At 42.7% G+C, this 12,818-nt stretch overlaps 1 protein-coding gene across 2 annotated transcripts in view; it reads left to right on the top strand.

Moving 5' to 3' along the window:
• The window catches only part of sema3gb (sema domain, immunoglobulin domain (Ig), short basic domain, secreted, (semaphorin) 3Gb), a 51,896-nt gene that overhangs the window by 20,917 nt on the left and 18,161 nt on the right, over nt 1-12,818 (top strand). For both annotated transcript variants that reach the window (XM_023819339.2, XM_023819338.2), the window contains exon 2: nt 11,774-11,904. In XM_023819339.2, coding sequence (XP_023675107.1) covers nt 11,805-11,904 — 100 coding nt within the window. In that variant the 5' untranslated portion in view covers nt 11,774-11,804. The remainder of the gene's footprint in view (nt 1-11,773; nt 11,905-12,818) is intronic.

The following is a 12,818-nucleotide window of genomic DNA, read 5'->3' as shown; positions in this document are numbered from 1 at the left end:
ATTTTTTTACAAAAATATTTAATATCCCCTCGAACTCACGCAGTAGGATACTCTTCCTCTAAAATGAGGAGAAGAACTCAAATTTTCTTTCCATATTTGAATATGAAAAATAGTGAGTTGATTGCTATAAGATCCATTGTACTGTTGGGACTGCATACTAGTGCAGTGTCCCAGAGTTTGCAGTACAGCAGTCTTGGGAAAATGTATTAATGTTTCACTGTTCACAAGTCACTAGCATGTACCTGTGGCCTATGAGGACATGAAAAATTCACCACTCAGTGAATGCCTAGCTTCGTGCTATCAGCATAGTGGTAAAGATGTTGACCAAAAGCCAAAAATGGGCCCCACTGTACTAAAAGCTATAGTTAAGCAAGGGCCCCAGGCTTAAGCAGCCTGCATACATGTTCAGCAGAACCCTATGCTGTGTGAGCTTGCTAAGTAACCGCAAACTAATATGCAGCTGGTGCTGGCTGCACCGTGAGCTGCTACCAGGTTGCTGACACTAATAATACTTGATAAATGCTGTTTATTGAAAGTTAGAGAGCACTGGTGCATGACGGCAGGTCTTCAAATGCAGCAGCACTTGACACAGCTTCAGAATGTTAACCTCCATCTGCCCCCCCCCCCCCCAAATTCTGGTGCAGCGCTTCCAGAGAAAGAGACAATACATGGGCGTCAATGACAGCGGGCAAGGGTAGCTAATCCAGGCAGCTGCCAGCGTGGGGGGGAGGTGGGGCCGGGTGTTAAACCTCCATTCTGAAGATTCCTGGCTCGTAGCCAGCGATAGAGGCGGACTCGCTCATAGGGCGGCGGACCGAGTCACTGAATTCTGATAAATGGGCGGCAAGTCTTCACAGCGACAAGAGGCTGTTGGCTGTAAGTCCTGTACAGATGCAGAAGCTGTCTGCATTCTGACTGTTCTCCTGATATCCTGACCGACCATTCCGTCAGGGACACTCCTGATTGGTGGGCTGGAGAGAGCGCCCCCAACTGGCCACAGCAGGTGCCAGCGCATTTGTTGGATGGCAGGCTGTCAGATAACTGTAAGCTCAGAAAAAGCGCTGCATGATTTCCCAGCATACATGTGCCTGCACCTACATTAATGGTGGGCTGTGTGAATATAAAAAAAGTCCTTTTTTTCCACCTGTGAATATTGATATATTTTAGTATAATTTATTATGTCTTATTTAACTTCTGAAATTAGAGAAATGTATACAGATAATTTAAAAATGCACATTAAAAGTGTTCAATAGTAAATGTAATTAGATAAAAAAAAATCAGAGCACTTTTTCTTAATTTAAGACCTGTTACTTGAAGCAAATTTTCCACAGAAAGGGACCTTCATTAGGCAACCTGATGGTAATAGATGATGTGACTGATTAATTAAACACCTTGTTTCACAGGCGTCTATTTGGTCAGTAAAAGGTAGCTTGGTGGTCACAGTGATGGCTATGGACTTGTAAACCAAAGATTACTGGTTTAGGTCCCAGGCACAGACTCCGCACATGGGGGTAATCATGGGAAAGTATCTTGTCTGATATTTCAGAAACACCTGCACACACTGTAATTTTCCAGATACTGCCCCCATTCCACAGTGAACTGAATCATACCCTGCTCTCATTTATAAGAAGAAATTATAAGTGTGGTCGGAGATGGTGGACTGGTCTTAAAGGACCAGTAACAAAAAAATGAGAGGATGTCCTGGTTATTTATGTCACTGATGCCATATTTTAGTACGCAAACGCAAGTATTCAAATGAAACGAAAAGTAAGTCAAGCGTTGCTGTAAACCAGTCTGATGCTGGAAAACAGCTGTGGAGTATAAATAGGAGCACGATGCGCTGGTAATTGTACAGGAATGCAGTGTTTATTGTGCGAATGAAAAGAGCAGGACCCATTGAAACAGGTGTTGGAGTGTGACAGTGGTGCAAGGGAGAGCTGCACCCAGATCCTCACTCCTTCCCCTCGAATTCCCTCTTGCTTGTTTTGCACCATTACAGCAACAAGATCATGAGCTGAAAGGCCCGAGCTTTGGGAGGAGGCAGGGGTGCGAGATTTGCAACAGAGGCAGGCAGGGGGTAGCCAGTGAGGGGGCTGCATAAGTGTCCCATGACGTGTGTGTGTGTGGATGCCTGCTTTGTTGCGTTGCTAAGGCGATGGCTGGCCCAGCGCCCCTGAACCCGTTGTTGTCTCATGTAGGTCCGCAGAGGTACCTGTCAGGCAGGTAGTGATTTACCACATGGAGGTGGGTGACATGATCAGTCGTCTTACTGCTGCCTCATTTTTCAGATTTTGAAGTGGACTTTGGCCTCATTGTGGGTATTTCACAGCCTCCTGGAGACCAGCATTTTTGCTCTAACTCTGTTGTTTACCTAGATTCTTGAAAAAAGAACGACTGAGCCAACTCAATTAAGGTTTCTCAGTAATGACAGCAGCTTTGGGTGAATATATCTATTTATTTCCTTCAGGAATTAAGCAGCATTTGAGAGAATCCCTTTGGTTGGAACGGCTCACAGAAGCACACGACGTGGAATTATACGGGGCAGTTCTGTTTATTACTGGGCAGGACAGGGACGAGATAAACATCACCCAGATGCAAATGCAAACCTTAAAAAGCCATTTTGGCTGAGGAGATCATCTTGGCTGGGGGATTTCAGGTGGAAGAGCCTAACCTCATAGTCCGGGTTACAGGCCGAATGAAAACATAACATAACATCCTACAAATAATCCTTTTAGCAATGAGGGACAGGTAGAACTAATCAACATGCAAGCCCGGGTCGTCTGACTCTCCCTGTCATGATGACTGTGCTCCTCCCCCTGCCCGTTTACATTAAATGTAACACCGGTGCCCTTCAGCAGAGTCCTTCCGACGTTAAAGTTAGTGACAACAGAGTGGTACTTGGAGAGCAAGTAGAGGAGAAGGGCTTGGAGACCAGTGGCTTCAAGGGGGGCAGATTAGATTGCAGGAACTCGGCAGTCTTTGAAGAGAGGTGCTCGATCCGGTATTTAGGAGTGAGGGAGCTTAGCAGGCAATTCCAAAGTCTGCCGTGCAGCCCGGATTAAACATTGAACTCCGGATCAGTGTATAAGGACTGGCAGCCTCCCCTCCTTGAAGGGAATCGCTATCCCTCCATCTGTAGGCTCTTCCAAACCATCCGTCAGCAGACACCTTTAAGCGTGCAGTAATTTGACTGGCCGCGTGCAGTAGTTGAGTCCATTAAGTAATTAAATTTGGATCAGGCTTAAGCAGCTAACACTGTTACCCACAGAAGGGGGTTGGACTCCCACCAAAGTGCAGCGAAGGAGGCTCATCGGGTAGCTCAGCACAATTCACAGCTTCACTGATAGAGGAATGTGCATTACATCTGCGAATTAGCCTGGAAAAGCAACCTGATAGAACTTTGTCACGGTGGCCAGGCGGAGCCCAGTTGGTTAGGCTTGGTGGGAGAGCGGCACGTGCTTCCGCAGAGGGTCACCGCATGACGGATCACGCAGATGACGTCCTGGGACAAGGCTCGTCACCAGGCATATGTTACACGCACACGAGACCCAGCCATGTCCCCAGTGCAGGCGTGCGTTTGTAAAAATATCGAATAGCAGCCGTAGGGGCTTGGGTAAATAATTAAGCTTTCTGCCACCAGCATGGTAATGTGACCTGCTGACCCCTTGACATTCCTGCCCCTGCAGACACATAACGGCTGCCCTCTAAGAGGCTGCGCTAATGAGCTCTCACGTTGACGTCTCTCTTGGCCCCATCCCTGTGTGTCTGAGGCGTGAGCCCATGTGTCTTCCAGTCCTGCCATAGTCTCCGGCTTTGCTTGTGTTTTACCCAGCAGGTTGGAATCAGTTACTAATTGAGTGCTGTTTGCAGACCTGTACGAAGCCTAAAGTCACATATCTATATAAAGATCTGTACTGAGGTTTCCTTAGCCGACTGCTTGTTTAAGAAGTTGTGGTAACATCATCAGAAAAATTTGGTTGGTACTTTATAACCTAAGGCTGGGCGACCCAATTCTGCTTTGATATTCCTAAGCAACTGCATCAACTTAACATGCATTTAAATCCATTAATTAAGGCATCATATTTTAAAAGTGAGTCAAAGTGGGGAAAAAAATCCTGCACTAAAGAATATTCGAAAATTTCCTTTTTCTTTTGTTGTTGCAGAGAAAATGAAAAAGTTTGATAGTTTTATTCCTGGATCAAAGCACTGAATAGGAAAGTACCACGCCAGGTGCACTAAATCTTCGCTCTGTGCTATAAAAGGCGAGGCTCTGCCTTGCCCCGGGTTCCAGTGTCTGTGTTTTCACTCCTGCTAATGACTTGGAATTATATATGACCTTCCATTCATGGGTCTCAGTGCTCCATTGCTTCCATTTTCTGTTGAATAACGTGTAACCTCTGGCAGGCAAATATAATAACAATGAATGCAAGGCTGCCTGAGCCATTTTTCCACATCCTCGTGATGTGCAGAAGGAAAATTTTAACACATATAATTATTTTAATAATATAATTTTATTAACCATGTGCTGCCTTGCTTCTGGGAGTCTGTCCAGTTTCTGCTTCCCTGTTGAATTTGTGGCCTAGATGTGTAAAACGGCCATATGGAGGCTGCTGCTTCAACCAGCACCTAATCTGTGCTGATGCTCTCTAACAGGAAGCCAACAGCACAGCCGCACTCTTACTGTTATGTTTCTACCTCAAATGTGCAAAATAGTGACAGACGGCCTTTTTCGGGAGATGCTCTGCTGTTCTAAAACAATGGCTTCTGGTTAAGCTAACGGGAACCACATCATACGCACTAGGTGAAGGAGGGGGGTGTTGGACTTCAGGCCACAGAGTAAACAGATATTCACAAGGCATGGTGCAGGTCACACGTACAAGCATGTGGGGGTGTTAATTTGCTCAGTCATTCTGTTGTTTGACATAGCAACGCTTATGTGAGGACCATGGAATTCTGTTATACTGTTGGCAGGCTATTCGTTGTTATTCTCAAATATCCAGGAATCCTTTTCACTAGGCAGACTTTAATATAAACCTTAGATTTCGCACTATGGTTCTGCAATGCCAGTGGAACGGTTGAGCTTACACCTAAGGAAATCCAGTACCTTCATCTGTGACTTCAGGAAGGTGGGATACAATGGCAAGAACAGATTCCTCACAGTGACCTAAATGCCTGTAGAAGAAGTCAATCTCAGGTTCAGCAGAATTGTACCTCCGTTTTTACTGAAAACCTTTATGACTCTTATGCTGCGTTCCATTTACCTCGGAGGTCAGAACTTGGAACTGAGAATGACGTCACACACAAGTTAAATGCATTCCAGTGCAAGAAGTTGGAAAGCCATTTAACAATAACAGGGACCCGTTTCAAAAAGCAAGATTTCTTGCTTAGCCGGACAACTTGTCAGATTTAAGGTACTTCAGTTTAAATGGGCTTTATCTTTGTTCATTTACATTTAGCCTGGACTACCTTAAATCCAACAAATAATCCGACTTAGCATGAAATACAGTTCTAGCCCGGTTAATTGTTAGCCCTTGTTAGCAATATCAGTTGATAACAATACATTACGTATTTATATCTATGTGTTGCGCATAAAACTTATAAAACGTAGCAACACGTCCATAGATAAGTTGTACAGTATTGTATGTATGACCGATTTAATGAGCCACAAATAAGACATAAGTGGTAATAAACAGTATATAACTACAACTTTCACTCTGTTGATAAAGGTCGCAGCCATCTTGGATTCTGAGCTTGGGTTTGTGTCAATTCCTCCGAGTTCACGATTCGGAATTCCGACTTGAGGGGGCTTTCCAGTTGAAATTTCCAACTAGGAACTCAGCTGCGCCCTTTATCGACAAAAGTGAAAGTTGTAGTTTTCTGAGTTACGGATTCAAATGGAACGCAGCATTAATCATTATAAAATGCAAGTCTTCTATAGGACCCACTAAGGTTCTAGACCTCTGGGAGCATTTCTTGCAGCCTATGGGATGATCACTGTTTGACAACTGGATATAATTTGATTGACACAACTCTTTGTCAAGGGATAGTATATATGACATTGTGCTGTCCATCCATCCACCACAATGTACATGTACACACACCTGAAAAATGGTCCCCACAACGTCAAAATAACAGGTTTTTATCTCATTGTTGGGGCCATTTGGTCCTCATGATGTAATATAAACCTAATCCACACACACACACACACACACACACACAGGGCAGTTTAGAGATTGTGGTTCATATTAACCACATGTCTTTGGACTGTTGGAGGGAAGGGCAGCAGGAAATCCATGCAGCGCTGAGAAAATCCCCGTACTCACCCAGCCAAAGCAGATGCTGATGCTTTCCTATTACATTTCCTATACAGCTGCACCACATCCCATTTGCAGTGCACATCCCATTTGCAGTGCACATCCCATTTGCAGTGCACCCTACCGCCCTGTTGCGACACAGCTGCAGGTCAGGGTATCCCCGCCCCGGCTGTGTGCCTTGGAAGGGGGCCTTTCTGCCAGTGGAGTAATAACCCCCCCCCCCACGGCCACCCTCTCCCAGGGAGTGTTCTGAGTTCTGTGCGCTTCTCTCTCAGCAAACATTTAATCACTCCCAGCTGAAACTGCCAAACGAATTAGGTTTTGCTTATTTCTCCAACCTGTCCTACAGCTGTCAAGTTCAGTTTTCTTTTTATTAAACATTACTTAATGCCTATATAAAAGTAGTTTTTTAATGTAACCAAACCCATTACGTGGTGTATTGTGCAACTAGACTATTGCCTTTTCTGTGACCCGCCCCTCCCCCCAAACAATGATTTGATTGGTTTGGGGTAGATTGGGGTAGCAATTATATCATGACTTTTTTTTTCTGGCTATTTCATGCTGTGTAATTATTCAAATAGCCTATATAGGCATTCTTTGTCCTACTCAGTAATGAACAGATTTGGAAATATATTTATTATAGATAATTATTGTAGACTTAAACACAGCATTTGTTTATATTTTCTTGATAGCTGCTGCAGGGTAGTTCTCACTGGGTGCCAGGTGTTCAGGGTCCTGCATCATCCCGTGCTCTTCCACAGTGACTGGCTCACAGCCACATCCTCAGTCACAGAGGATGGCCTTCCTTGGATGCCCGCAGCCCAGACAGAAGTTTTGGCCGAGGTCTGTTGCGAAACAAGTGATGAACAATGAACAAACATTCCAGTCCAAAAAAAAAAGCAAAAAACATCAAATACTCCTGTGTTGTACCAACTTGTGCTGCTAGCTTCCTCTCTCTCTTTATGTTCCACTTGAAAGATCCTTTTAAACATCCTTTTGTTGTGTCCCATTGAACATATCCACACATTCCTTATCGCAAGTCTGGCTCCCATTAATAGAGCCTGCCTTTTCTAGATTTGTCTAGTAAATTAGGCTGCTTTGGAAACTGACCCATAAACAGACTTCGAAACAACAGCTAGATTGTGACATAACCGCTGGGGATAAACACACTAAGGCAATTCCAAATGGCCCCTCAGTGTTCTGCTGAGCTTTGGCAGAGTGGATTTTAATTGTGCTTATCACATCTTGAAGGTACACATGTATGCAGTGGTCACATTGTATGAAATTAAAACACTATTAGAATGTTAATTGTTCCCATAATTACTTTTACTGCTGTACTCCAGGCAACATGTGATTTTTATTTTTTTTCTTGCAAATTCTGCACACAGTAGATGCTAGATAGCCAAGGATACAGCTACTGTTTACTGTACAGTTACCGTTTATGGGGAATGTATATTGTTCTGGGACCAGTCTGCCACCACAAACATTTATCTCGTTAATATAACAACTCAAAAAGATCTTTTTCAAACTTTGGAGCCACATGTTATAGGACAGGGGTGTCCAACTCCAGTCCTGGGGGGCCAGAGCCCTGGTTAGCTTAGTTCTTTTCCTGTTCCACCACCAATGATTCGGCTCAAGAGCTGTGTGGTAATTAGCACAAGAAGTTGAATCAGGTGTGTTAAACGAGGGGAAACCCAAAAATGTGCAGGGCTCTGGCCCTCCAGTACTGGAGTCTGACACCTGTGGTATAGGAGAAGGCCAGGAACTGATTTTATATTGAGGCAAATTGCACCAAAACTAAAGCAGTGCTGCTAAGTGGCAACAAAGGGAAATGTGACTGCAGAAGACACTTGACCTTGTGAGTGTGATAACTCAAAAAGTATTTGATGGATCTTAACAACATAAGAACATCGTATTACTATGTTAGAAAAACATTTTATGTATGACCATCTATACCTTGTGTAATTTCGAGACAAAAAGCACCAAAACTGAAGCAGTAGCACTAGGTGTCAGCAAAGGGCAGAAAGGCTAGCTGCAGAAAACACTTGACCTTGTGCACACTTTAACTCCAATAGTGTTTGATGGATTTTTTACTTTATTTTTATTTAATTTCACATAAAAATTGTATGGAAAAAAGTGTATATGTGTTTTCGCTTAGTGGTGGCACATGAAAGGATAGCTACAAACACAGATCTGGTGAACCTGATTACACTGAGACACATCACACAAAGTTGGACTTTCAATAAAGATGTTTTTGGAGAGGCAGGGTGAGTGTGTAACGGGTCTAAAGACTGTAGAAATTGGGGGCTGTGAGAGGACTGGGGGGGGGTTGGCAGGGCTGTCTGGGGGGATGCATTGTTGTCATTCCAACAACATTTTGTTTATTTCAGTTGTTCTGTAACATTTTTTCTAACATTCTGAAGATGTTTATGATGTAAAAATTGTTTTGGCTTTCTTCTGAACACAGCTCTTCCCATTTCCCTTCATTCCTCCTTTTTAAAATCCCCTTTCTCCCCTTTTTTCTTTTCCTCCCACCCTTACCTGCCGCCAACGTCAGCCATCCCCGAATGGCAGTTTGGACGTGTGTCCCATCCCTCTGTGACTTGCAATGAACACAGTAACCCACTAGAATTTATATGTGGTAGCAGTGGGATGACAAGAACAGGAGCAGCAGGAGGTGTACAATGGTCATGTGACTGTGGGGTGCTCCAGTTGGGAATGACAGGTCCCTCTGTTATTAAACACTGGCAGCGTCTTATGCTCAGAATAAGAATTCCACGCAATCAGTCATAGGGTTCCCCAGAAAAGGTTGCATTAATGAATGTATAAGTAGATAAATTATTGGGGAACTCATTAATGGAAATGCAAATATAGTCTAATTCTACATGCCTAATACATAAAATTAGCAAAACGTAATTTATCAACAGTACCCTATAAAGTTTAGACAGACTGCAAATAGTAAGTCATAGAACACTAGACTAATATTATTTAGTGAAATACCAGTTTGTAACATAATATATAGGGGTTAAAATAGTAGAACAGCAGAGTTACTTTGCATAGTGAAACTAAAAATAATTTTATCGTATTTAGCATATGAAGCTGAGCTCAGCGGTGATTCAGGTGAAAATCCCAGGCTCTGCAGCTGGATAAGTCACTTTGACTTAAAACCCAAGATACTAGGTGAGTCAGTTTAGTTTAAAAATAACTATGTGGTCCTTTAGTAATATAAAAGTAAAAATGCCCTAAGTTTACAGCTTGCAGTCAATCAGGGACTGGACCTGCTACTGCTGCCTGGGATTGACAGTATCAGAACAGTTATATCAGCACATACCACTGTTTTGTTTTGTTGGTCTCTCTACAAATGGCCATGTGGTTTCATTCATTTTCCCAGCTCCTCATTGTTATTTTGGGATTTTAGCCATTCTTCGTGTCCTAACCCCGCCGTTCTGTCGGCAAGCTGCAGGTGTTTTCTAGTGTGATTTAAAGCCGATAACAGCACCTTGGGTAGGTCTGGCATCAGACCCATCAGAGTACAGCTTCCCCTGCGATTCAGTGCCTCATTTCTGGTATAAGGCGCATAACGAATTGCTCAGTCCACACTGCCTGTTTCTTTCTGTGTGTAACTGAATCAGAGAAACTTTAACATTACTGGCGATGTCCTCAGGGGACATATTGATGAAGATTCATGGTCATCTGTGATGCATGATAAGCATTTGAACTTGCTAAAGGTGTGTGACTAACCTTATATGTTTTTTATTTCTATTCCTAAAATGACCCAATTGTGGTGTTTATGTTCTATCGTGGTTTTATGGTTTTGGATATAGTATTAATTTACAGCATGATGAAGTTATAAACTCTAAAAGGGCCATGGACATATATGATATTAATGGAAGAATGGAATTTGCCAGCGGTTTAAAATAAATTGAACTGAATAACCATGAATGACATGGAATTTTTATGCGAGTCGCGTTTCTTGCAGGCCTGTATGGGTGACTTGTTTTGTCTTGCAAAGCTGTGGAATTTGTGTGACAGGACTGAATCTCTGGAGCTGTAGAAGGTTTGGTCACAGTGACAAAAGACAGTCAACTTGCCTCAGGAAAGGCTTGGTCCGTATTCTTAATCCAGGACATTGACTGTCAATAGGAGAGTTCAGTTAAAGAATTTTAATGGGGGGAAAGTTCTTATGCATTCTTTTCTTTAAAGAAGTTTAAAAGCTTAATTGTCGGTGGTGGAAATCATTCACTAAAATGATGTATCTAACATGTTTCATGTAAATGAAGCGGCACGACGATACTCATTGTATTATTGCTGCAATATTAGTACTTTTTGGAGAACGCTGAAACTTCTTGGTTTCCTGAGAGAAATGTCCTGTAATGTAAATGTGCCTTTGCATATGCCTGCATGTGAGCTGCATCACTCCTGAGGTACAGCATGTCTTTTCCAGCCTAGCGGAGCAGCAGTCACAAGTCATTTACAATACAAGAGTAACAGTATGAGAGAGATCTTTCCATAGAGGAAACACTCAAGGACCAATGAGGGCTAAAGACTGTTCCACTCGTCGCTACATCAGGATTAATATTTGTGCTGCTTTGCAAGGAAACATATAAATAATTTTAAACAATTTTGCTCTATTATAGAAACGTGTTTATAAAAATAAGGTTCACTGGGTCGACAGAGTGTTGATATTCATATGAAAGTAGCATTATTGGGTATTTTCAGATCTGCAGCTGTATAGCCCCATCCCCCCCCCCCCATCTCTGCCATGGCCCAAATTAGCTGTGGATTCAGGGGCCTCTGTAGTTGCCCCACTGGCCCGTCCCGCTGTGCAGTGACAGGGATTTATAATAGCCCTGGGTATTTCTCCACAGCATTCCACTGCTTTCATTGTCACATGCTGTTATGACCCGGTTGCTGTCTCTCCGCGAAGCAGCCCTGCTGACAAGCAGGGAAAGGCTGCCGGCTGCCCCCCCAGGACGTGGAAGTCACCCAGCGATTACAGCGGGATCCGGCCGTGCTTATGCACCCAGTCTTCATGCCTTTGTGTTACGATAGTGGCCGGATCCGTTTTTTTCTTTTATGCAGCCAGTTTAGAAATACAAGATCAGCAAGTATTACAAGTTTTAGAATTTGGAATGAATCTTAATGTATTCTTCTAAAAACATAAAAGTCGTAGTGACTACAATTTAGTACTGCAGTTAAACTTGTGTTTTTCAAGGATCCTTTTATAGGCAGCTTGTCAAGAACGCTGTACAACTAGAGATTATTTAAACTTCCTGCTGAATACAAATGGTTTAATGCAGCTGATGACTCTGGATGGGAGTTTTATTCATCTGACCTGTAACCTTTGCTGCATGGATGGTTTTATTATTAGTTTGCACAACTTTTTTGTTATGTCTGAGCCACCTTCTTGACCTCCTTGTTTAACCAAACCCTTCAACCTCTCCCCCCTTCTGTCGTAGGTTTCCAGAGGTTAACTGTGCTGTCATTGCTATGGCAACGGTACAAGCCTTCCTCGTTCTCTTGAGTTTATATTTCTGCTGTCTCCACGGGAACCCTCGCTCTGCGCCCAGAGTATATCTGTCGTTTAAAGGTAAGCTGCCACAAAATACTTGATGGGTTCGCCACATTTATTAAAGGTGATTCTTCCATCATTTGTGATATTTGTTTGACACGACAGTTTTTAGATCTTCCTTTGCACTAATAGAGCTTGGGTACCTGGTTTAAATTGTAGGATTGATCGCAGCAGCAGTAGTTGTTGCAATATGAGTATTTTGTCTTTTGTATGGGATTCTAAAAGAAGTCTCAGTGGGTGGCTGGTATGCAGTAATAGTTTATTGAGTATCGTGTGTATTATTACTTCCTACTGCATGTCATCACAAAGAAGCATCTTTGACTATACTGGAGAGATTCCTTAGGTCCTGGGTATTTTTTCCAGTGGCAGTTCTAGACCATTTCAACTGGGGGGAGGGGGGAGGTCGACAACAGACTGTGGCCAGTTGTTCTATTAGGGGGACCAGATGTATTTGAACTTACTGTTCTCTAAATATAAATTACTATTATAATTAAAACCAATTAGTTACTTATTTATGTAATGTTTTGCAGCTACATTTTACAGAACGCAGTAGTTTTACAATATGTAACTCACCCTTATTTCTTGTTTAGACCGGTTTGCTTCTACAAGCTTGATTTTTTTTCTGTCTGTAACCTTGCTTTTCACCAATTGAAGTGACTCAACCACCTGCCGCAACTGTAATGTAAATGTTAATAATAATTCTTAGAACATTTCCATTAGTCTACAGTTGGGCAAAATCATTAACACAAAGCCTATTTTATAATAAAGTGTTAAATATCTCATGTAATGTATTGAATAATGTACTGAAAGTGAAAAACAGAATGGAATTGGAATACGCATCGTAAAGTCAAAATATCGTAACATGGACCATCATAACCCAGGGAGCGTCTGTACATATATTTCAGATCCAAGTAGCATATGCATGTAAGGGG

Source organism: Paramormyrops kingsleyae, chromosome 6 (assembly GCF_048594095.1).
Source record: "Paramormyrops kingsleyae isolate MSU_618 chromosome 6, PKINGS_0.4, whole genome shotgun sequence".
In the NCBI taxonomy this organism is placed as follows: Eukaryota; Metazoa; Chordata; class Actinopteri; order Osteoglossiformes; family Mormyridae; genus Paramormyrops; species Paramormyrops kingsleyae.
The sequence above is the reverse complement of the archived record's forward strand: the minus strand, read 5'-3'. Positions and strand labels throughout refer to the sequence as shown.